Source organism: Heptranchias perlo, chromosome 16 (assembly GCF_035084215.1).
Source record: "Heptranchias perlo isolate sHepPer1 chromosome 16, sHepPer1.hap1, whole genome shotgun sequence".
NCBI classification, from domain to species: Eukaryota; Metazoa; Chordata; class Chondrichthyes; order Hexanchiformes; family Hexanchidae; genus Heptranchias; species Heptranchias perlo.
The window spans coordinates 18757896-18783160 of record NC_090340.1 but is presented as its reverse complement, the minus strand read 5'-3'; the positions used below and the strand labels follow the sequence as shown (position 1 = coordinate 18783160).

The window sequence follows — 25265 nt, the reverse complement described above, 5'->3', positions numbered from 1 at the left end:
CTGTTGGCGGGCAAGGCTCCTCACTAGCAATGCAGGCTCCTAACATTACCCCTTGTACAATTAAAGTATTCACCTGCTAAAACCCTAGCCAGGAGGGAGGCGAGGGGGAACAGTGAGAGGGATTCTAAAAGTATACACAAGTCTTTTGGTGGTTGCATTATCGAGAAACTCCAACTCTCAGAAAGATATAAAATTGACCGTAATGTCACCTCAGGATGTGGCTATTTGCAGCAATTAGGCCATGTGGCCTTAAAGGGACATACTGCATTTCTCACACATCCTCCCCTAGCAGCAGAACGATTCACGGTATAATGCTTCTGTCCTTATAAACACTGCATCCTCTGACTTACTGTGATCAATACCACAGGAGATCTGTTAGTCGTATAAAATAATCTGACTTTTCTCATACATAATAGAGTCTGACATGTTTATAGAATGTATACTGACTGTATTTTTGAGCATCTCTAACAGTCAGGCAGATATAAAATTTGCCACAATGTCAGTTCCATTTAGAGTTGTATATTATATAACACCGTCAGGGTACATCAGTCAGTATACATTCTATAAAAGAGGGTGTGTGAGAAAGGCCGTAAGGTCTAGTTGCTGTAAGTAGGCATAGCCTGAGGTCGATAAGAGGATGTTTCCTGGTGTTGGGTAAGTTTCCCTATAGATTGGCAGCTGCTCAATCTCAGAAGAAATTTTTTAAATTTTTTTTGCCCACGTGTTCACATAGAAATTTGCACGTGCGACCAAGTGATACCTTGGCCCCAATATTTACGGGGAGGTGGGGTGGGTGCAAGTGAGGCCGAAAAACCCGGCAAGGCTGGAGACGTGGAGGTCCCACCATTAAGATCGGCAGTACCTCATTAACATTTTGTAATTCCGTCTCCAGCCCGGCAGCCGGCCAAATGGACAGCCTGACCGGCTGGCAGGAGGGAGTGAGCACCAGCAGCAGGAGGCCGCAGCCGGGGACCCTCGGGGACAGTCCCCGGCAATCGGGAGTGGGGAGAGGCCACAATCGGGAGGGCTGGGGAAAGGTCGGCAATCGGGCTGGGCGGAGGTTACCAATCGGGCTTGGGGAAGCCGAAGGCATCCTTGAGGGGCCTGGAGAGAGTGCTGAAAGAGGCACTTACTTTGGAGAGCCGGCAGCTCCCGCCTCCGTTTCGCTGCCGGGTTGCCGACCCCTGTGAAACCCATGCAGCAACAGTAAATTTCAAATCGGGCTCCCAATTGCACTGTAGGAGCTCGATTTAAATATGTTAATGAAGTGTCCTGTCTCTCCACAGCAGGACACTTGGACTCTCCGATATCTGCCGCCGTAAAAAAGGCGGCAGATATCGGAGAACGGCGGGTTGGGGTCACGTTGCATGTATTTCACTTTTTACCACCCCCCCCCCACCGCCGACCCACTCCCACCCGTCATGGGGGGTTAATACTGAGGCCCTTATATCTGCCAGACTTGTCATAAAACTTATAACAGAATCGGCTTGTGTGTGTGTGCGAATGAGTATATGTATATTTTTATGAATAAATAAATAGACATATATATATATATAATTAGTATACAATATATTAAGTATATATTATGTAATAAAATAATATATTAAAAATTGTCAGTGTTGATTATGTAGTCACTGTGCAATGACAGTCAGTAAATATTATGTAAATAAGTGTAAATTATATAATAAATAGCATATAACAGTCAATATATGTAGATATGATATTTAGACAAAGTGATGAAATAATTTGTATGTACATAAAACATCCCTATATGTTGCTCCCTGGAGGTTTAGTGGTTAAAAGCACCATTCAGTACTGAGGCAGATGGAGCACCAAGTTCCTGTGTTTAATCCCTGATCTGTGCTGTCAATTGATATCAGCTGAAGTGGTAATTGAGGCACTAATCTTGGCCTCAGTATCCACAGCCTAGGGAAGGGGGAGAAAAAAACCCCAGAAAGGGTCCTCAGTCCTGACCATTGTCCAGTGATCCCATGTTGCAAAGTGCACGTGTGTAGATGCCCGGGTGAGGACAGGATCCGTCTCAGCTGTGATGATGCCCATCACAATCAAATAGGCTACCAACACTCACATAGGAAGAATGACCACTTGATGAGGTGCTGGAGGTGTGCCCCTATCTGTGGAACCATACCCCAGCATGAGTTACGGCCTTCAGGACAGGATGAAAGAAAAATGGTAGGGTGGGGGGTGGTGTTGGTGATGGAGAAGGCCCTCACTAAACAGCACAACTATACTGGCACAACACTCGCTGCCATCTGTGATACTTATAAACTCAAAAATCAACACCTAACATTCGTTCTTTGCTTTCTTCTCCAATTTTCTCCCCTCCTCTCCTGAAAGTGGTGACTCTTACTGCAGTACAGCTCCTGCCTCTCCTGAATGTGGTGACTATTGCTGCAATACACCTCCAGCTCTAATCACAGCTCTAGCTTTTCAGAACCTCACTCAAACTGCCACCGTGAGCTGAGACAGTCAGTAGACTATTTCTTTCTCAGAGGGAATCACCATTGAGCACGATCCTGTTTTCACACTTAATTCAATAAACCTGGTGATTTGTGGACTGGCAACAGAAAAAAAAATAAAAGCTGCCAGATTGTCGTAAAAACACAAATAGTTCACTAATGTCCTTCAGGGAAGGGAACCTGCCACCCTTTACCCAGTCTGGCCCACACATGACCCACAGTACGTTGACTCTTGATGCCCTCAGAACAGCTAGTGATGGGAAATAAATACAGTGTTACACCCAAATCCCAAAAACAAATTTTAAAAAAATATTTAATTTATGAAGTGCTTTTAGTGTAAAAGAAAATGTCAGAGGCTGCTTCACAAATAGGCAAAAGGAAACAGATGCTAAGCAAGGGAGAGAGAGATTAGGAGGCATGACTGAAAGGTTGGTTGGAGATAGGCTTTGAGGTTTTTAAAAAGGTGGAAAGGTTCAGGCAGGAAGTTCCAGAGAATAGGATCGAGGTGACTGAAGATCTGTCACCAGTGGTGGGCAGGAGGGGAGAAGGGAGCAGGATAAGGATGATTCACTGTGCAGAGTTGTGGTTTATTCAGCAGGGCAAGAGTTATTGTCTATATAAATGTACAGAGATTCTGTTTGTTCAGCAGGGTGGTGGTTGCTTATTATGTAACTTAGAGAGTTGCTGGTTATTCAGCAGGGAAGGAATAATCACTATGTGACTATAGAGGTCTTCTTTAGTCAGTGGGACAAGACTAACTTACTGTGTAACTGTACAGAGCTGCTGTTATTCGGCAGGGTAAGGGTAGTCACTGTGTAGGTGTGTGTAATGTGCGGTTAGTCAGCAGGTTATGAGAAATCTCTCAGGCCAAACTGAAGGGGAGCACTCCCTCTGCCCACTACCTCCCCCCCACCCCCCACACAAACTATCACTGTTCCTTCACTTCAGTGGAGATGATGATTAGAGTCCGTGTCTCAGTTGGTAGCACTCTCGCTTCCGAGTCAGAAGGTAGTGGCTTCAAGTCTCACTCCAGACACTTGAGCACAAAAATCTAGGCTGACGCTCCAGTGCAGTACTGAGGGAGTGCTGCACTGCCGGAGGTGCCGTCTTTTGGATGAGACGTTAAACTAAGGCCCCATCTGCCCTCCCAGGTTGACGTAAAAGATCCCACGGCACTATTCAAAGAAGAGCAGGAGAGTTCTCCCTGGTGTCCTGGCCAATATTTACCTCTCAACCAACATGACTTAAAAAAAAGAGGATCTGGTCATTTATTTAATTGCTGTTCGTGGGAGCTTGCTGTGTGCACGTTGGCTGCTGCGTTTCTCACATTACAACAGTGACTATACTTCAATAGTACTTCATTGGCTGTAAAGCGCTTTGAGACGTCCTGAGGTCAGGAATGGCGCTATATAAATGCAAGTCTTTGTTTCTTTCTAGATTTCCTGGTCAGCTCCTACTCTTACTGGCAGGGTGTTTTAAAGTGCTGGTGTTTTGCCCCACTAAAAGCAAACGGCATTTCCAGCTGATTACTGCAACAGCTGGTCTTACAGTTAGCAAGCACTTACCTCACCAGCACTGTTTAAAATAACAGTTTGAATGAAAGTGCTGATGTGTGGAGCACAAAGGAAGTGCATTTTAAAAGTAATTGGCTGGTACGAAATACTCAGTATGGGGCTCCATTCCACCTTGCTTACTGGCACTTTAATTCAGACTCTAACTGTAATAGTGAGCCAAGTGGTTGCCAATTGTAAGATTAGCTGCCCAGTTGGAAAGTTCCTTCACTTTTGGATGGGTGGAGAGAAGTGAGAGATTAATTTTAATTAGCAACATGGTTTAAAGTGTTAACGTTTCAGCGAGAGGAAAAACTGACCCAGACAGCACAAAAAGTATCCACCACAACTGCCCGAGATTTTAGCCAGTTTTTCCGTGCTAAATCATGATGTGGAACTGGTCTGTATTTGCCTTTAATCACAGCAAACTTCCCCGATACTATGTAACTAAAGGAGTTGGATGTTGGATGCTAGTGAAACTAAATCGTTTTTGGACTGAAGGAATCTCTGGAATTCTTGCCTGGAGCATTTTTCAGCAGCAGAGTGGATTTTTTTCCTGCTTTATAAACCATTGGATGTGTTACTGTGAAACTTTACTGAAGGCAAATCAGGTTAGCCTAACTGCTTGGATAATTACTTCTTCAGGGTGATCCTGGCACTGTTAGAGGAAAATCAAGTCATTAAAATGTTTTTTTTTGTTTCAAAAGTATAATTTTGTTGAAATGTTAGGCCAGGGTGATTTTCAATTGTGGTTTACAGCTCCTTTATTGAGGATAAAATTCTGACAGGAAACAATCCCTTATTATAATAACCTTCAGCCATTTCCATCCTGAAAATATACCTCTCAATGTATTTCCCTTTCAATGGTTTGTTCCACTGATGATGTCATGGGTTGAATCTCAGTCATGCTCCTCACATTGTACAACTCATTGTTCACATTGAAAATAGGGAAACACCATAATTAACTTTGAAAGTAGACATTAATGACTTATTAAAAGCTAGTTTTCACAAGGGACCCATTGGTTGCCATAATTTTATATAATTGGGTTAACGTTCTACTTTGAAACACAGACTATAATCCATTCCTCACCTTTACAGTTTATTGTTCCATAATCACAAGAGCTCAGCCAGCAGAAATGCCCCACGACATTGTTTTACACTTTTGATGAATTTTGTGTGCTCAGTCAATGCTGGGAATGGGGCACTTCACCACTTTTTGGCCCTATGTTGGCATTTTGAACACAAAGGCCAGGTGTAATATTGCTTAGATGTACAGTAAAGCTCCTGTTGCCCTGCTCCAACAGGCAGACACATCACATAACAGAGTTATTTCAGAATCTCAATGGTGCGCACTAGACAATCAGGCTTTGTTAAATGGTGTGTCCTGTAATTGGCCTCCTTAACTAATATTACAATCTTGTAACTGTGTGAGGATATTTTGAATTGTAAAACTATGGCAGAAGTTTTACGCTTCTATCACAGTGTGTGTTGGGGATTGGATCTGAGAAAGTACATCTATGATTTTACTACACATAGTGACCCTATACCCAGAGGTAGAACCACCTCTGGAAACTCAATAATTTGTGAAAAAAGGAACTATATTTTATGAATGGATTAGTTTGAGGTAAGTGAAAACAGCACATGCTCGTCTGAGGTTTCGGGAGTCATGTGAAATGTTGCACAACGAGTTAAAAGTGTACATGCACGACTGGTCCATTGTATTTTTTTAAAAAAAAGAAATATTAATTTTTCCACCCAATCTTCTCCCTCCTCTCCCGAAGGTGCTGACTCTTGTAGGGGTGCAGTTCTGTCAGACCTCCAATACTACTATTTGCAATTATCATATTGAAATGCCTCAAAGCACTTCACACAATGAATTACTCTTTGAAATGATGTCTGTTACGTAAGCAAATAGAGAAACTATTCTGCATCAGTAATGTCTCACGGCCATGAGATGAATGACCAGTTACTCTGTTTTTAGGTGGTATGGGTTGAGAGAGAAAAAGAAAGAAAAATACAGATGAAAATAGGGAATGTGTAAAACAGGCATATAGAGACGGTGTAACATATGCAGAAATAGTTGGAAATAAAGAGATAGAGACAATAGTGATAGAAAGTGTGCAAGAGGCATACAGAGAGGTAGGAAGAGTGGAACACAGGGAGAGAAAGAATTAGAGAATGGAAGAGAGGCAAGAAAACCCCAATCTTTTTGAATTATTGTCCATGAACAACACAACACCACACAAGATTAACTAGTTCTAAAGAAAAATGTCCAACTCTTCAATTCTGTTCACATTGTCTTTCATCCCGTTTTTTTGTAACTAATGTAACATTAGAAAAGTTACATTTATATACTATCTAATCATGCTGAAACATTTCAAAGTGCTTCAGATAATGAATGATTGGAGTGCAATGACTCGTTATGGAGACAAACCAATACTACCAAAAAATAGCACTTGTTTTCTTAGAAAAACTGTACATTTGTTTCTCAGTCTCCTACATCCCACATTGAGAACTGGCTTCTCATCGGCTGAAAACTGGTTCCACAGGCCAGTATTTCAACTAATGAAGTCCTCCAAGCAGGAAGATGAACACAGTTGCATCACAGGCCTGACCCATTCTTGCTGCAGCTGGGTATTCTGTGGAGAGTGGCTCACCTCCTGACTCCCCAAAGCCTCTCCACCACCAACAAGGCATAAGTCAGGAGTGTGATGGAATTCTCTCCACTTGCCTGGGTGGGTGCAGCTGAAATAACACTCAAGAAGCTCAACACAACCAGGACAAAGCAGTCCGATTAATCGGCAGCCCATCCACCAGCTTGAACGTCCATTCCCTCCACCACGGACCAGAGCCCCAGGAGCCAGAAATGAAGCTATGGAAGCTGGAACCAAAACCATGCAAGAATAGGGAGCAGCCAGTGCTGTCACCATACTAAGAGCCGTGAAGGGAGGATGTGGGAAAGCACAGAGCTGCTAGAGGATGAAAAGAACAAATTTACATTTATATCTCACCTTTCACATCCTCAGGACGTCCCAAAGTGCTTCACAACTAATTAAGTACTTTTGCAGTGTAATCACTTCAATGTAGGGAATCTGTTGCAAAGAAGGCAGGGAGGAACAGAATCATCAGCAGCCTTTGGTCTGCTGCATCTGTGCATGCGTTCTTCATGCCAGGCTTTAGGGTGTTGGACCAGGCCCTGGTACTGAGAGTGTAGCTGGGGTTAAGGTTACAGATTTTATGATGAGGTGGGCAGAAATAGGGGCAATTAGAAAGAGGAATGGGGATGTTTGCAGGAAGGTTGCAGTTCTTTTGTGACTTAGTGTTTTTTTGTGTTGATTAGGTTTGTTTCAGGTCAGTGAGCTGGGTGAGGAACTGTCACAGGGCTGTCCGGCACAGGATTTTGGGGGGACAGGGTGCGATTGGTGGTTTTTTTCTGACTGAACCAATCAGATTATTCTCGTCCCTGCGATCTGGTTGGTCCCTGGATACATGGTTTTGGGAATCTATTGGCTCTTTATTCTTGGATCCAATTGGTTAAAGGGAGAGGTTGAAAGGCTGGGTTGTGATTGGATTGGTGGAAAGGAAGGGGCTCTGCCATAAGACCACCAACAGAAGGGCACAGGATTTGTTGCTGAAGGTGGAGCTCAAAATGAGTACTCATCATAATTGTAAACAATTTTACAACACCAAGTTATAGTCCAGCAATTTTATTTTAAATTCACAAGCTTTCGGAGATTTTCTCCTTCCTCAGGCAAATGTTTCGAAACATTTGCCTGAGGAAGGAGAAAATCTCCGAAAGCTTGTGAATTTAAAATAAAATTGCTGGACTCTACTTCATCATAGGCTGTGTTACACGGACCCGACAACCCACAGACTCCCGCACGGCGCGCCTGCCAGGGGTAAGGAACTAAAAAACATACTTAGACCAACAAAAAAAATAACATCGGCCCTAAAACCAAAACGAAACGCGGATTTCTCTCATGTTCCACCCCCCCCCCCCCCCCATTAAAAATGCTCAGCAACTTGAGCGGGAAAAATAAAGGAATTCGTCTCTTCAAAGTAGGGGCTTCTTCCAATTATAAAGATTTTAAATTAGAGATCGGTTCAACTTTCAATAATCGATTTAAAATCGATCCTCCGACGGGCGGGGTTGACTATTTAAATAAACGAAGGGCGGTTTGGGACAAAACACAGTCATTGGCTCCAATTCTTTAGCCCTGTTTGGGATCGATCGCCTCCCCTGTCAGATGGACTTGTTGGTGTTGGATTGAGATCCCGATTCTGTCCCACACGCTATCCCCTCTTAGCAAAAAAGACTCTCCCTAATCCCAGAGACTCACCGCACTCCAGCAGATCAGATCGTTAGTCTCCGGATCTTCCACCAAAGTCCACAGCTTGGTGAGGAAGGCGGGCACGTTACTGCTGTATCCATCCATAACCCAATACACAGACTGCAACTCGATGCCGGCTCTGGGTTCATCACATCAACTCTCAGCTGGCTCCAAAACTGTCCCAATGCATCAGCATCTGACCGCAGCACCAGCAGTACAACATCATCTGACACTGACCTCCAGGATAATACCATCTAATACTGATCCCAAATACAATGCCACCTGACACTGACCCATTACATACCACCTGACCCCAGTATGACAACAGCAAGCCATCATCCCCTCTCTCTGCACAGTCACTCGGTCAGAACAATAGCCCATGTACACGCTCCAACACTGCAAAGACTTCACACAACGCCGGGTCCACAAAGAATTACAAGTAAATGCTGTGTTTCAGCTTCACCAAACCAACTGGGATCACAACAATAGACTGTGAACAGAGGACTTCAAATACAGTGCGTTTCAGCAAATATTACCGCATTTCTGCTAAAATAGATGACCAACACATGGAAACAATTATGAATTTAAAAAGCTCCCCTCAAACTCAAGTTTAGGGATAGAAACCACCTGAAAGACTTTTCTCTCTATCTTCTTGTAACAAATTAACATGACTGCATAGAAACTCGTTTTACATTCAAAATATCCAAACAGCAAATTATTTTTTTTATTTTAACTACTTAATTGGATAGGTTATTTAAACTATCCAATATGATGGCCATATTTTCACAAAGTTACTGCCCAGTTCAAAGTGCAGCCCAATGGGAGCAGGTAAAATGGATTCTGTTCCAAATATCCATTTCATGCCAAAACCTTTACTAATGTACACAAAACTCTAAAGCCCAAAGTCAGCATGGAGCACACCAGATTACACCAATCCAGGTTAGGTGCAAAATAAAGCTCCCTCTCCACTGCCCCAAGTACCACTAGATCAGTACCAGTTAGACTCAGAGAAAAACTCTCTACTCTGACATAACAGCCATAAAATTCCACGGGGCTACCACTGGTCCCTCGACAGGAGCCCAGAGAAATGACATAAAAGCCGTTTCTGCCATTTCGCTGGGGTTTTTGCAAGTCTCCCATCGAGTTACAGACTGCAATTCAATTCAAACAGGAAATGGCTTAACTGCTTCCTCTGGGCGGGTGGGGGGCAGTTAAAATGAGGTCAGCCACTTACCCCTTTTGATCCCACTGCCTTCCCGCCACATCCCGATCTTAACCTGCTCTTTCGAGCACGTGAGCGGGACACCCGCAGGAAGGAAGAAGGGTCCCTCTTTAAAAATGCAGATCGTATCCTGATGATGTCATCAGGACCCGGCTCCAATATTAGTCTGAGGCCTGAGCGGTGGGAGCTGTGACCGCCTAACCTGTCGGGAAAGGGATCGTGGGCTAGAAGAGGCCCTGCCAGGTAAGTTTTATAACTTTATTTTAGATTGCCTTGTGGGCCAGGAGGAGCAGGAGTGTTCCTCCGGACCTCACAAGAAATCCTTGGGCGTCTCTTGCCCAAAGCCCCCCACCCCGATTGAGGCTAGAACTCTCCCCCAAACTACTGCCGGGTCCCCGGTTGCAGCCTACTGCTGCCGAATTCCCACTCCCACCCACCTGCCAAGCCAGGTAGTGGATCTGGCTGGATTTGGCTGGGACTCTGGTAGAATTCATGCAAATAAGGCCCGGTCATTAAGATCAGCCGGGCCTCCATGACCCCGGACTCCCCGTGTTCGCCACCAGCATCGGAGCTCAAGCACACTCTACCCGCGCGCCGCCTCCCTTTAAAATCGGGGCCACTATATGCAGTACAATCTACAGAATTCACCACAGAAACGCATCAAGCTTACTTCGACAGCACCTGTCAGCCCCCTTCCTGACCTCTACCACCAAGGAGGACAAGAGCAGTATGATAATGGGGACACTTTAGGTTTCCCTTCAAGTCACACACCTTCCTGACTTGGGACATATATCACCGTTCCTTCATTGTCACAGGGTCAAAGTCCTGGAATTCCCAACCTAACACCATCATGGGAGCAACATCAGTACAAAGACTGCAGCAGTTCAAGGAGAAGGCCAACCACCACCTTCTCAGGGCAACCAGCAATGGGCAATAAATTGCCAGTATTACCTACATCCCAGGAACAAATTTTTTTTAAAATTCCAATGTACAAATGATGATGACAAAGCACTGGAACTAAACTCCACGGTTTATGAGATGATGAGGACCCCTTGATTTAGTGAAAGGTTTGTAACACCTTCCATAGTGTCTGTCGTTGCACTGGTATGTGCTGCACCAGGAGGAACATTACTCAAAATATTTCATGAGTTGTACTGAGGCAGCACATTATTGGTAGGGGTGATTGACTGATGCTATCTGAACTTTATTGATAAGAACACAAGTAAATGAAGAATATGGAAAAGATCAATTGGCTCATCACAGTGATAGATTTTTTAGTTTATTCAACCAATACTTTGAAGAAATGCTGTGCGATCCGGAGCTCCTGTATGTCCCTCTCATTCCGTTCAGTAGCTCATATCTTCCTGAAATGCAATCAAATTTGGCCAATCTTGCGAATGAAAAGCATAAACATTACAAAATCTGAAAGACTATCTAATCCTCATGGGGTTAACAGCTGTGTGGACAGGGCTGGCAGTGTGCCAGGTGAGCACATCATCATTGCTTTGGATAGCCAGCTCAGCAAAGCAAATTCTCTCGTGCAGCTTTCCTGCTTAAAGCTGGGATCCCTATCAATGAAGAGCAGCATGAATACAAACTTCACTATTCATCTTAATAAACCAGCCCCAATAAAGTTTGCTTCACTGTGGAGATGTTAATCCAATCAGCAGACACTACAACCATTACACAGGACACTACACCCACTGGAGTAAGTGCTACACCTAATACAACAGAAGCTACAACCGCTGTGGAGGGAAACTTTTCCAAGTTCTTCTTCTGAAAGTTTGAATAAAACTAGGATAAAAACAAAGATAAAGTATATTCGTAGCTAGAGATATGGTGGGGCACTTTCACAACCTTCAGTCCATGTAAAAAAAATGATTCTGCTCTTGCAGCCTTGAGATTAAAATGTGCAATAGTTTAACCAATTGGACACCCCAAAACAAAACACCCACATTTGCACTCAGAGTGGACCAATCCAAAATCAATGCTGCAATTAAAATAGTAACTCAGCACATTTCAGTGGGGAATCTTTGTATAACAGGTACAAGGAACGTGCCACGTACTAAATCCAATTTAGTGGAAACTAAGAAATGAGTATCTCTAAAAATTATTTGTAAATAAGTATATACAGAAGTGTTATATCCAGTAATGAATCATGTATTAATACAGGAGTGTTATATCAAACACGTAATACTTGTATGATCACAGATAGAGTTCCTCCTGTACATTCAACAACTTACATTTATATAGTGCCATTAATGTAGTAAAACATCCCAAGGCGCTTCACAGGAATATTATCAAAAAAATTTGACACCAGCCACATAAGGAGAAATTATGACAGGTGACCAAATACTTGGTCAAAGAGGTAGGTTTTAGAGAGCATCTTAAAGGAGAGAGAGGTTTAGAGAGGGAATTCCAGAGCTTAGGGCCTAGGCAGCTGAAGGCATAGCCACCGATGGTGGAGTGAAGAAAATCAGGGATGCACATGAGGCCAGATTGGAGGAGCGCAGAGATCTCGGAGGGTTGTGCAGCTGGAGGAGGTTACAGAGATAGGGAGGGGCGAGACCCTTATTCATGGTTAGGCACTTATCTGCAAATATATCCGGAATGGTAAATAAAGACTTGAGTTATTTTCAACAATCAAAGAGGACTTCACGGCACGATACCTTCTCACCTCCTTCAATGTTGTGAGTGGACATGGAGAAAGTAGAAAAGTGAACTGGGAGGATTCATAGTGTGGGACCACAGACACCCAAGATCAAAGAAACAACCTGTGTGATGGAGCTAGGCATGTCAACTGGCTATATTTTCGCTAGAGAAATTGTTCATAATTGTATTTAAAACATTTCCAAGACTCTTGCTCAGCTAAATATAGTAAAAGGAGCCATTACATTAAATAGTGTCATTAGGTGACTTGGTTACTTAACTTATTGCAAAGTTATAAAAAAATTGCAATTTATAGTTTCTGGATTTTTTTGAACTTCCCTCACAGTTAACAGCGATAATTAGGAACAATATAAAATGAAGAGATAGCCACAAAACTGAAGTTGTGGACTCCTCAGACATATATGATTCTTTTCACACCTCTGCTAACACTCACAAACCATCACCAGAATAAACTCTAACAGATTATAACATTTAGTGTCTATGAAAAAGCATAAAGTTTTTTGTTAATAAGTAAACAGCCAAGCAGTAAAATCCCATTTCTGAACTCTGCTGATTATGTGGTTCATTTGTGTAGACATAATCCTTGTACCTTGCAAAATTAAAATGAAGTTAATGAAAAAGGCAAAGATTGTGACTATGCAGGGTGAGCAGGGACAGTGTGAAACACTGAATTGTGTTACTGTAAATACCACAGAAAAAGTGCACCTCCGACTGCACTTGGTATTAAAGTGGCTCTGAACTGTAGCATACAGGGTGAGCCAACTATCTATCTGGAAACCCAAGCAGTGGTCAGTACTATACTTTTGCTGCCATTTTTACCCTGGGTTTACAGAGAGCCACACAAAACCGAAAGGAAACTGTTTACGCAGCAGAGATAAGGGATGAGGTAGCCACGCTAACATGGTACAGCTTATCTCTGGTTGTTTAACAACAGAGATGCAGCTTGAGGTGATTAGTTACGCAACGTAAAACGGCTCATTTAGAAGTGACGTCAGCCTGGTGGGATAATTAACAACTAGGAGATAAGGACAGAGATACTTATGTGCAGAACAAAGAAGCCAAATAGTATAAAGATAGTGCACGCTCCCTCCCAAAAGTTAGAGCTCTCGAGAGGACTGTTAGAAGTCCATAGCCACAGGCAGCCGATGGAGGTCAGATCTGATCAATCTTGAGTCCGCGGGAACCAGGTTGTATTGATTGCTTGTCATTTAATGTAATCTGAAGACAGTTGTATAATACTGTTGTGAGTCAATATATTAAAGCTTGTTGTTTAATAGCCATTTGTGCCCAAATCACGCGGAAGTTTTTGTTGAAGGATTAACAACTCTTTTGTTGCGACAGTAATGGAAAATTCGCTAACAGGGTGTTAGGAGACAATCTTCCTCCCAGTAGCTGCACTATGATTTCCATAGCTGTCGGTTGTGCGGGGGCGGAAAAGTTTATATTTGTCAGTGCCTTTTACTCGACCAGATCATTTTGTTGGGAATTGACTCTTTCAACTTTCAAAACACGCAGGTCTCTCCTCGGAGGGAATATCTGCAAAACAGATTCTGCACACTCTTTTGAAGATAAGCTTTATAGCGCAGGATCAACGGAGGATTCCTTTACATGTCAGAAGACAACTATAGACAGTCCTGCTTGGCTCAAATGTTCTCCCAAGTTCATTGTAGAATTTCTGGCAGCCAGGGGTGTGGTTCTTTGGATGTTTTCAGTGTATATTTGCGGAGTCTGGGGCAGCAAAGGAGGAAAGCTTGAACGATGTCCGCAGACACCACACAGTAGCAGTGAATCTCCTCTAAAGACGGACAGCAAGATGCCAGTCCCATCAAGGCCCGGTTCAGTTGATCAGAGGACGTTGTCTGCAGGACCAGTCTTTTCAACGTACTACAGTAGTTCTGGGAGATAAAGTCGACCTGCTCCACCATAAATGTGAAGGTGTTCAATTCTATACTGGTCACTGGGATAGTAGGCTGCAGGATTTGGGGTATTTTCTTAGCAGGGACTGTATGGTCCAGCTCAATGTCGACAGAGAGAGTCGGGTGTCTCTTTGCCACAGCCTCCCACATCTCAGCCGAGATGGTTGGGTTATATTTGTCCATACGCTCACAATGCAGCTGAAGGAGTTTGAGTGGCGGCCGTTTGGCATTCAGCAGCTCAGCAAGGACATTTTCTGTCAGGCTTGCATAAAACAATCCCAGAGCACATAGCTTTGGGCAATACCACAGGGCCTCCTTTATGGTTTCTGAAGTCACTTTACACACAAATGTCTTATTATTGATGAACAGACTCTCCAAACGTGGACTTCTGCTAGTGACAAGATGGATGGTGCCATCATCCAAAGTGAACGGCATTCTCCGGAGGTCAAGGTGTCGGAGATGTAAACAAGAATTTGTTTCAAATAAACTTTTTACACTTTGCAGCAAGTCTTGCCCAGAATAGAAGTAAGGATTTTCTCCGGTGCACACAATGGAGAGGCCCAACAGATCTGCTTGCGATTCAGCCATGCTGTGCAGAATGTGAACAAAGTTCTTGCGATTTGCGTCCAAAGACTGATCACACAAAATCTTCAGATATTTTACATTATGCTGGAACTGGCGGGATAGATGCATCCTGTCGTCATCTTCCTCTCCGGAGTCACAGCTGTCACCAAAAACACAGCAAGCTGTTAGTATGAAGATACATCGGAAACAAGGCACAATCCAGAGGAAACGCGGTGAATGTAATGTGCTCCTGCAATAAGCCAGGATTGCAACAGAGTAAGACTACACGCAACAGGGCTGACTGCTCCAGCGGTGACTACTGTAAGCCAGGATTAAATTGGGGCTTAATAAGGATTTACTTATCTCAAAAATTTGTTTATAATAGACAGCAATGTCATTTGAGAATCATACAGTGGACAAGCACAGATCCAGCTTATTGTATGTGACTATGGAATGAAAAAGGATTAAATGTGGCCACAGAAACAGGCCTCACCATGCCCAGATAATACTCCAACTGTTTACTCTGGACAGACAATATTCCATTTTTATATATCCTCACACATGGGAATACTAAATCATCCAGAATTTATTCCAGCACTTTCAACTGGAGTTCTCAGACTATCCTTGTGCTCAACCCTCCAAGTTTTGGCCAACTCTTTTAACTTTCAAAACATGTCGGTCTCTCCTCAGACAGAACATCTGCAAAATGGATTCTGTGCACGCTTTTAAAGGTCAGCTTTATAAAGCAGAGTGTACTGAATCAGTGAAAGATTCCTTACTTTGTTGCATTCTTGGAACACACCCTGTAGATGAGATCCTGTCAATCATTTCATTTGGCTGGAGCAGCACTCTGCTTTAAAGTTCTATACACAACTGGTGTGACAATGTCATCGCCATGTATGACTGAAACTTTCACGTACAGCCATGTATTTAAATCGTGGTTTATTTCAGGGATCCTATAATTTTATGAATGATGCACATCTTTAAGGTACAAACTCCATACTATGTGCGCATCACACCTATTTTAACCAACAAAAAACATTTTACAGGGTATCAATGCCTGTTGGGTTTCAGGTGAGACAGTTTTAGATCCATGAGGTTTGAAATCTTAGGGTGGATATTCTTGACCCGGCATAAAAAGAGCGGCAGAATTACTACTCACCTCACAGCTGTGTAATGCCACACAGCAGGGGAAACAACAGCCTCCGCCCATCTTCTGCAGACCTGTGAGGCCGAGTGCCTCTCACACACCGACAAGTAGGAAAATATCAAGGCCAGGACCTCCTCGGGGATCTCCATTCATTTGGGATAGCTTTCCTGCTCGTAAAACACAAATTCGACTCCTTGGGAAATGGCAACTGTGCACAGGGATACTCTGCAATAATAATGACGTTAGTTTTTGCAGGATCGTTTCTGAATCGTGTATTGAGCTTTCATTTTATGAGACGGGACTTTCCGCAGTGTGAGAAGAACAAGGTTACACAGACTATATCATCTACTCCAGAACACCCAGGGCCAATCAGTACTACACTTACAATCATGAGCGCTGGGCAGGTTGTAATTCAGCTGACGGGCGCTCCACATTTCTAATTTACAGGAATTCGCACTTTACTATAGGTTGCGTGACTCGTCAGCCTCTGCAACATACCCGCGTGATGTCCTGAGTGCTACTTGTTAATATTGTGATTCTCCCGTGACCTCATCCACTGTTAAATTTGATCCTATAATGAATGATATACAATAAGGAACAGATTGACACAAATAACTCACAAACAAAAAAATAAGTCATCTATGTTACAAGTCGTTTCTGACGATGCGCCGTATTTACACCGTGCTGCCGATATTAAGAATGCTTGTTGCCGGGATGGAGCCTTGCCCTTCAGGATTATATAATGGAAACCACAGGTGTAGTCCCACGATTTTCTGCCCATTGAAGTTAACAGACAGAAAATTGTGAGGAGTGTACCCAAGACTTCCCGATACGTGCTCCCGAACGAGCAAGGCTCCGTCCTGGCAACGCAAGTTTGGAAAATAATGTGTTGACCAATTTGAGTTCAAACTATTGCTTTAAAGGTTGAGATTCACCATCACTGAATACCCCAGTGTGCCATCTCTCAACAGAGTTGTATTGTAATGTGGTGCCATTGTAGTTGGAGAGTTATTATTATAGAATCGAAACAGCACAGAAGGCCATTTGGCCCATCGTGCCTGTGCCAGCTCTTTGAAAGAGCTGTCCAATTAGTTCTTTCCCCAAATTCCCTGCAAATGTCTTCTTTTCAAGTACACATCCAATTCCCTTTTGAAAGTTACTACTGAATCTGCTTCCACCACTCTTTCAGGCAATGCATTATTCTATATCATAAGAACATAAGAAATAGGAGCAGGAGTAGGCCAATCGGCCCCTCGAGCCTGCTCCGCCATTCAATAAGATCATGGCTGATCTGGTCCTAACCTCAAATCTAAAATCATGTCCAATTTCCTGCCCGCTCCCCGTAACCCCTAATTCCCTTTACTTCTAGGAAACTGTCTATTTCTGTTTTAAATTTATTTAATGATGTAGCTTCCACAGCTTCCTGGGGCAGCAAATTCCACAGACCTACCACCCTCTGAGTGAAGAAGTTTCTCATCTCAGTTTTGAAAGAGCAGCCCCTTATTCTAAGATTATGCCCCCTCGTTCTAGTTTCACCCATCCTTGGGAACATCCTTACCGCATCCACCCGATCAAGCCCCTTCACAATCTTATATGTTTCAATAAGATCGCCTCTCATTCTTCTGAACTCCAATGAGTAGAGTCCCAATCTACTCAACCTCTCCTCATATGTCCGCCCCCTCATCCCCGGGATTAACCGAGTGAACCTTCTTTGTACTGCCTCGAGAGCAAGTATGTCTTTTCTTAAGTATGGACACCAAAACTGTATGCAGTATTCCAGGTGCGGTCTCACTAATACCCTATATAACTGCAGCAATACCTCCGTTTTTATATTCTATCCCCCTAGCAATAAAAGCCAACATTCCGTTGGCCTTCTTGATCACCTGCTGCACCTGCATACTAACCTTTTGATTTTCTTGCACTAGGACCCCCAGATCCCTTTGTACTGCAGTACTTTCCAGTTTCTCGTCATTGAGATAATAACTTGCTCTCCGATTTTTCCTGCCAAAGTGCATAACCTCACATTTTCCAATATTGTATTGCATCTGCCAAATCTCCGCCCATATCTGCCATATCATCCACATATGATTAAATTTAATAACAGATTGCTCATGGTAAAATCAAATATGTAAGCCATCTGAACCCTTCAATGAGATTCCACACTATAACTCACTCCCAGGAAGCTGTTATTCTAAATGTAAACCATGTCACCCCGCAAGTAGATTCCAGCCTGATCCTCAGGTATCTATTATTCTATATACAAGATGCTGAACCCACGGATTAGATTTTCACTCTCTGTGAAAGTGAAGAGGCGAAAGCAATGCAGAGAAATATAGGAGCAGTCACACAGCAGGCGAGGTTAAAGCTCATGGTGGTCAGGCAAGGGGAGGGGACTCTGAAGTAAAGGCAGGTTTAGTGTGGGTTAGAGGGATGGTGAGGCTTACATTGGTTTGAGTTGTGAGCGTTCTGTATTGTGAGCTAGGAGAGCATAGCTGTTTAGTTTAGCAACAGGGGTGATGGTGCATGGTATTTCATGGATTTATTTTTTATTCTTTCAACAGCTAATTTACAATATATCGGTTGCTTTTCAGAAACTACTGGAGTTTATTTTAGGATTCGATTTGGCCCTTTCTTATTAATTAAAGGTCTGTCTTGAGGCTGAAGTGAGGGGCAGGGCAGGGTCTGTCAGTGTTCAGGGTGCAAGACTAGGCCAGTGTTTCACTGCTGCGCAAGGCAGGAAGATAACATCAGTATACAAAGATTAACATTCTCCTGCTGGTGTGTTTTTGTTCATATGCCCTTGAGGGTATAAAAAAAGTTCCAGACATGCTATTTTCACACCGGAGCAAGTATGTTTCAGCTCTGATCATGCGACCACATTGATTTTTATTACTGGCAATACCTCCTCCCGAGGAGTTTGTATATAACTGATACATATAACTGATGTACTAAGAACCAATTTTAAATACTGATTTAAACAGAGAGTGAAGCATCCAAAAGAAGGTATTCTCAACTCTAAGGTCAGGCAGTTGTCACTGGAGTCACAACACCACTGATGTCATGACACAAATTGATGGAGAAAAGAATGAACTTGCATTTATATAGCGCATTTCGTGACCTCAGCACGTCCCAAAGCGCTTCACAGCCAATGAATTACTTTTCAAATGCAGTCACTGTTTTGTAGGCAAACACAGCAGCCAATTTGCGCACAACCAGGTCCCCCAAACAGCAGTTAATCTGTTTTGGTGGTGTTGATTGAGGAAGCAACGTTGGCCCGGACTCCTCTATTCTTCCACGAATAGTGCCATGGGATCATTACCATCCACCTGAACAGGCAGGCAAGACACTTGGCTTTTCCATCAGCCTTTAATTTTATTCCCTTCCTGTCCCAAAATGCCAGTGCTTCTCCTTAAACAGTGAAATTTAAAGTACTGTCACATATAATGTATTGCATTTTAAATTTAAAAATTGCTCCAGAATGTGGGTGATGCTGGCAAAACCACATTTCATGTCCATCCCTAGTTGCTCTGAGAAGGTGATGATGGGTCTTCTCCTTGAACCGCTGCATTCCTCGGAATGAAGGTGCGCCCACTGTGCTGTTAGGTAGGGAATTCAATGATTTTGATCCAATGACGAAGGAGTAATGATGGTATATGTCCAAGTCAGGATGGCCTCTCACTTGGAGGGGAACTACAAGGTGCTGAAATTCCCATAATTTTGCTGCTCTTGTACTTCTCAGTGGTAGAGATCACATCACTGGGGGGCGCTGTTGAAGTAACCTTGGTGAGTGGCTGCAGCGCATCCTGTAGATTGTATATGCTGCAGTCACAGTGCACTGGTGCTGGAGGGGGTGGATATTAAGTTCAGTGGCAGGGCCGCTGATCAAGCAGATTGCTCTATCCTGAAAGGCAGCATTGAAGTTTCTTTCAATTACACACAAGTCAGTAATAAATAAGCTAAATAAATGCTCTCTTTGCTCCCCACCTTAATTCTACACAGCAGCTGTCAATCGTACAAACCTCCAGGTCAGGCACAACAGTCTGGGAACATCCTACATGTCACTATTAATTCGAAAGTGTCAATTCAATAATATATCTACCTCCTCAAAAGAAAGTAAATGTGTACACACAAGCATTTCAACATCAAACTCAGTTAACAGCTCCACTATGGACAGTTGAAACAAGTACAGTCTCTGGGTCAGTAGACTCCTTGTTACAGGGTTTGAGCCCTGCTCTATCACTCCTGATCTTTAGGATAGTCGGCTTATTTTTCATGGTGTTGTTGGGAGTCTTTTTCACCTGGGGTTCCTGTTGCTGTGCTGGTTTTGTCCGTGTCACTGTTCTGCTGAAGATCACCCATGATCTCTTCATCTGTGCTGAGTTATTGTGGCTGTGATTTGTTGACAGTGGGTAGTTCCACTTCAGTTAATCTTATTGCAAGCAGTTTCAAACTAAACTGTATCACATTTAGATATGCATGCTTCTACCTCCATTGGAGGTCAGTAAATCACTTCTCCAGCTCGCCGAAGAAAACTTTGGTTTCAGTGTGAAATGAGTGAACTCTGGGCTTTCTCCTGTCTCAGATAGCGATTTAATTACTTGATTTGCTTTGACTATCAGTCCTTCCTGTGTGCTCAGTAATGTAATGTTTTAATATCAGCATTTTGGGGTGCCATCCCTTTGCTTCTTGTCATTTCTAACATTTTCAGATAGTCACCTACTCGAGAAGTTTGCTGAATCTTGGTCACTCCATCCTCATGCAGGGGTAAGTAATGCAGCAGACTGAAGTTTATTTCTTTTGCTGTTTCCAAACTTGCATCTATTGACACAACTTCATCGCTGTCTCCCTTTCTGGCAGTGTGAGGTATACTAGCTCTACTTAATGAGTAAGCAAGAAACATTTCCTTGCTTCTCTGATGGACAACTTTGTAGCTTGGAACATTATTCTCTGGAGCTGTTTGATTCTTCTGCAAATTGGTTTCAAGCGGTTTGTGATCACTTTCGAAAGAAGTACCACTCCAATCCAGAAACAGCGGCAAAGAGTTCTTTTTCAATTTGACCATCATTTTTCTCCATTTCCATTAGACACCTGAGACATAAGCCACGGACTGATTTTTATACAAGAGATCGACCCAGATCTTTTTCAATGTGTCACACTTAAACGATGCCAAACTTTTTTTGTTGATACTATTGGTGATTGAGAGATGATTTTCTTGACCTCATCCAGATACTTCTCATGGTGACAATCCCATGTAAAGTTCTTTCTTCAGTAGATCACAAAGAGAAGTGGTTACATCTGAGCAACTCTGGACCCACCTATTGTAATTAGTCATTCCAGGGATTCTCTGGATCCCTTATTTTCTGGATCTGGTTTGAGTCCATCTTCAAAGAGTTGAAGGCCCATGTATTTCATTTCTTGTTCGTTTCACCTCATGTCATCCTAGTTCAGTTTGATACCTTTTTATTGGCATTGCTTCACCCAGTTGCTATCGTGGTCCGGTTCATCTGTACCTTAAACTAAAATGTCATCCACTTCAACAGTAAGTCCTTCCAAACTTTAAGTGTCTCGTGCCTTTTGGCATCACTGCAGCTCACAGCTTCTCTGAAATTCCTTGTGAGCTGCAGAAATTCCAATAGCAACTATCTGTATCTTTCTAACAACCTTGAAAAGAAAATCAGCAGATTCTTCATCTAATAGAACATGCTAAGTCCCATTCTTTGAGTCCATAGCAGTGAGCAGTTTCACTTTCGCTAGTTCAGCCAGAACATCATCTATGGTTCAAAGTGAGAAGTGATTACATTTGAGGGCACTGTTAAGTGGTTTTTGATCGATGCAGAGCAAGCTTTATTGAACACACAAAATTGATGGGCAGGAAAAGATTAGCTGGTCCATCCAGCCTGCCCCACACCATGATGACCAGAGCATCATGACTGAACTCTTTTTCCCTCCTCCCCCCCCACCCCCCACGACTATCATTCCCTTTCATCACCACCCAGTCAGTCCAGTACACTGGCCGGTACAACTGTTACATTAACAAGCTCATTAATATGCTTATTGCCAACTTCTTTTGCAGCTAAACGTAGCTTTGCAACTGGAAACAGTAGGTGGGAACTTGGTGTTAATTGTATGATTTATATCAATTAGTGTTAATTGTATTCAGGTGGTGGGTATCAATTTGGGACTCTCGTATCCTTTTTATAGGAGAGCTTATCGAGGGTGTGTCTATATATAATATATATATGGAAGGAAGGGGAATCTCTGAATAAAGGTTGGAAGCAATTAAGTACCAGGTTCTAATATTCTATCCTTCACCACATGGCTATCCAATTTTAACACTTGGGATCTACTTGGAGGTACAGAGTGCCTTCTAACCTCTCCTCTCCATTGAAGGCAACCATCATACAAACAACTGCCATGTCTGAGAGGATAGCCTGGTAATTTCCTGTACTTCAATATTGATAAAGTTTCATTTCAAAATGGACACGAAAAATATTTTCACTATCATTTAAATAACAGTTGGTAATTTAACATAAAACCCACAGATAACTTGTGTCACAGTACCACACAACCTGAAGTAGTGCAGTATGTCTATCAGCAGCTGCACCAAAGCAAACATACACAAGGTAGCACCTACAGGATTGAAGCAAAGGTTTTTTCCCCAAAGTTAGTGACATAGCTTAACCCCAGTGTCCCCAGACTTTAAACCCAAATCATAGGCCCACTTACTTCCCCTATAATAACATTTATCACCATGTCTGACTGGAGATGATCTGGTTTACAGTGCAAGCTGTCTCACTTTCTGGGAATGGGTTGGGTTATGATACAGGATCTCACTGTCTGGGAATGGGTTGGGTTATGATGGAGGATCTCACTGTCTGGGAATGGGTTGGGTTATGATGGAGGATCTCACTGTTTGGAAATGGGTTGGGTTGTGATACAGGATCTCACTTTCTGGGAATGGGTTGGGTTGTGATACAGGATCTCACTGTCTGGGAATGGGTTGGGTTGTGATACAGGATCTCACTGTCTGGGAATGGGTTGGGTTATGATGGAAGATCTCACTGTCTGGGAATGGGTTGGGTTGTGATACAGGATCTCACTGTCTGGGAATGGGTTGGGTTATGATGGAGGATCTCACTGTTTGGGAATGGGTTGGGTTGTGATGCAAGGCCTCTCACTATCTGAAAATCACTCACTAACAGCCTTTTCTGATGGTTCTTTCACTTCTAAATTACAAAAGAGCCGTATCTTTTTAATAATACACACATTCCCTTAGAACCATCATGACTGAATCAGACTTGGCGATTTTCCACTGTTGAAGAGTTTTTCCAAATGGATGACTTAGACTTTACTATTTTTTTTACACTGTTACCTCGCACAGAATTGAGGAAATTATGAAGCAAAGTGACAATGGCCAGATATATTTCCTGCATTTTTCTGTTCCATTTGGTAGGAGTGTGCAGAGTAAAACAATATTTAATTTTTACACTTTTTAAGCCCACATTTGTTCATTGCTTACTTATGCAATGTCAGCCTCAACAATAAATCTGAAACAATCTGATTCAGTAGTTCCCAAAATGTGAACTTTTTAAACAACCAGCTCTACAAAAAAATTCTCAGAACTTTAAAGATACTGATACCGGTCAGCCTGAAAAAATTCTCTCTTTTCTTCACTTATTTCTACCTTACTTAGTGTCAGCTTGGCTCAGTTGGTAGCACTCTCGCCTGAGTCAGAAGGTTTGTGGAGTCAAGCCCCATCCCAAGGCTTGAACTGGTAATCTGGACTGACATTTCAGTGCAGTACTGAGGGAGTACTACACTGTCTTAAACCTCTCCACCTCTCTCTCCTCCTTTAAGAGGCTCCTTAAAACCTACCTCTTTGACCAAGCTTTTGGTCACCTGTCGTAATGTCTCTTTCTTTGTCTCGGTGTTAATTTATTTAGTCTGATTACGCTCCTGTGAAGCGCCTTGGGATGTTTTACAATGTTAAAGGCACTCTATCAATGCAAGTTGTTGTTGTCAGAGTTGCTATCTTTCCTGATGAGCCATTAAACTGAGATTTTGTCTGTCTGTTCAGGTGGATGTAAAAGATGCCGCAGCACTATTCAAAGAAAAACAAGGAGTTCTACTGATCAACATTCATCCTCAACCAAAACAAGTTAACTGGACATTCAGCTGATTGCTGTTTGTGGGACTTTGCTGTGTGTAAACTGGCTGCCGCAACACGAGTGACTGCACTGAAGAAGTAATTCATTGGTTGTGAAGCTGCCCTGAGGACAAGAAATGTGTTTGATAAATTCAAGTTCTTGCTTTCTTCTCTCCTCATTGATTTATATTTCTCTTTTAACTACTTCCCTCTGTCTTACTGAAGTGGATGTAAAAGATCCAATGGCACTATTCGGAGATAAGAGCAGGGGATTTCTCCCAGTGTCTGGCCAATATTTATCCCTCAAACAACATCACTATAAACAGATTATCTGGTCATTTATCTCATTGCTATTTGTGGGACCTTGCTGTGCACAGATTGGCTGCTGCATTTCTCAACACTTCAAAAGTACTTCATTGGCTGTAAAGCGCTTTGGGACATCCTGAGGATGTGAAAGGAGCTATATAAATGCAAATTCTTTCTTTCCTACTCACCTTCCCTTTTGTCTCTCAAATTTCCTTTCTGTGTCTCTCCTTTTCTCTTCTGTCTCTCACTCGTCTCTCTCTCTCTCATCAGCCCTTTTCAGTGCACTCTCCTTTTCCTGGTGTTTCTTCTTTCGCGTCTTTTTCCTGTCTGTCTCACTTCTTTCTCTGCTCTTCCCTAATCATAGAATCTTATAGCACAGAAGGAGGCCATTTAGTCCATTGTGCCTGTGCTGGCTCTTTGAAAGACCCATCCAATTCCTCGCACTACCCCACTCTTTTCCCATAGCCCTGCAAATATATTCCTTTGATGTATTTATCCAATTCTCTTTTGTGAGTTACTAGTGAATCTGCTTCCACCACCCTATCATCCAGGTCATAACAACTCACTGCATTAAAACAATTCTCCTCTCTGCTTCTCTCTCTCCCCTTTATGTTGGTTCCCTTCCATTTTTCTTACCTCTCTCTCCTCATTAGATTTGTGGGGAGGGGAAAGGCAGTTAATGAGATCAGCCAAAAGCCAGTGACAGCTGGCGCCGAAAAAGGCCTGAGGACGAGAAGTGAATAAAGTCCCCAGGGCGGCAGGGGGAGCAGGAGAAAGCAGGCCGGAACCAGCAAAGTCTGAATCTGCCCATGCGCAGAATATCGGCCCCACAATTCAAAGCGGCACGCTTTAGCAATAGAGCGGCTTCTGGGTCGCTTTGCATTGTGGTCTTCACATACGTCCATTGCTGCGCCGCTTAAGAAGTTTTAC

The 25265-nt window shown here is 43.0% G+C and overlaps 2 protein-coding genes across 3 annotated transcripts in view; both read right to left on the bottom strand.

Annotated features, from left to right (window-relative positions):
- Nucleotides 1-8466, bottom strand: part of hsf4 (heat shock transcription factor 4) — a 40865-nt gene extending 32399 nt beyond the window's left edge. Inside the window, exon 1 of the mRNA XM_067997436.1 lies at nucleotides 8371-8466. Within this exon, the coding sequence (XP_067853537.1) occupies nucleotides 8371-8466 (96 nt within the window). The remainder of the gene's footprint in view (nucleotides 1-8370) is intronic.
- Nucleotides 8467-10851: 2385 nt separating this feature from the next.
- On the bottom strand, nucleotides 10852-25126 carry fbxl8 (F-box and leucine-rich repeat protein 8). Of its 2 annotated transcripts, none has more exons than XM_067997736.1 (3): nucleotides 24524-25126; nucleotides 15896-16108; nucleotides 10852-14893 (listed from the first exon to the last, which is right to left on the bottom strand). In XM_067997736.1, exons 2-3 carry the CDS (start codon nucleotides 16030-16032, stop codon nucleotides 13915-13917), a joined length of 1116 nt encoding a protein of 371 aa, XP_067853837.1. In that variant the 5' UTR covers nucleotides 16033-16108; nucleotides 24524-25126; the 3' UTR covers nucleotides 10852-13914. The 2 variants fall into 2 exon arrangements, with proteins under 2 accessions (XP_067853837.1, XP_067853838.1); XM_067997737.1 differs by having other exon boundaries at nucleotides 24972-25126.
- Nucleotides 25127-25265: the final 139 nt, after the last annotated feature.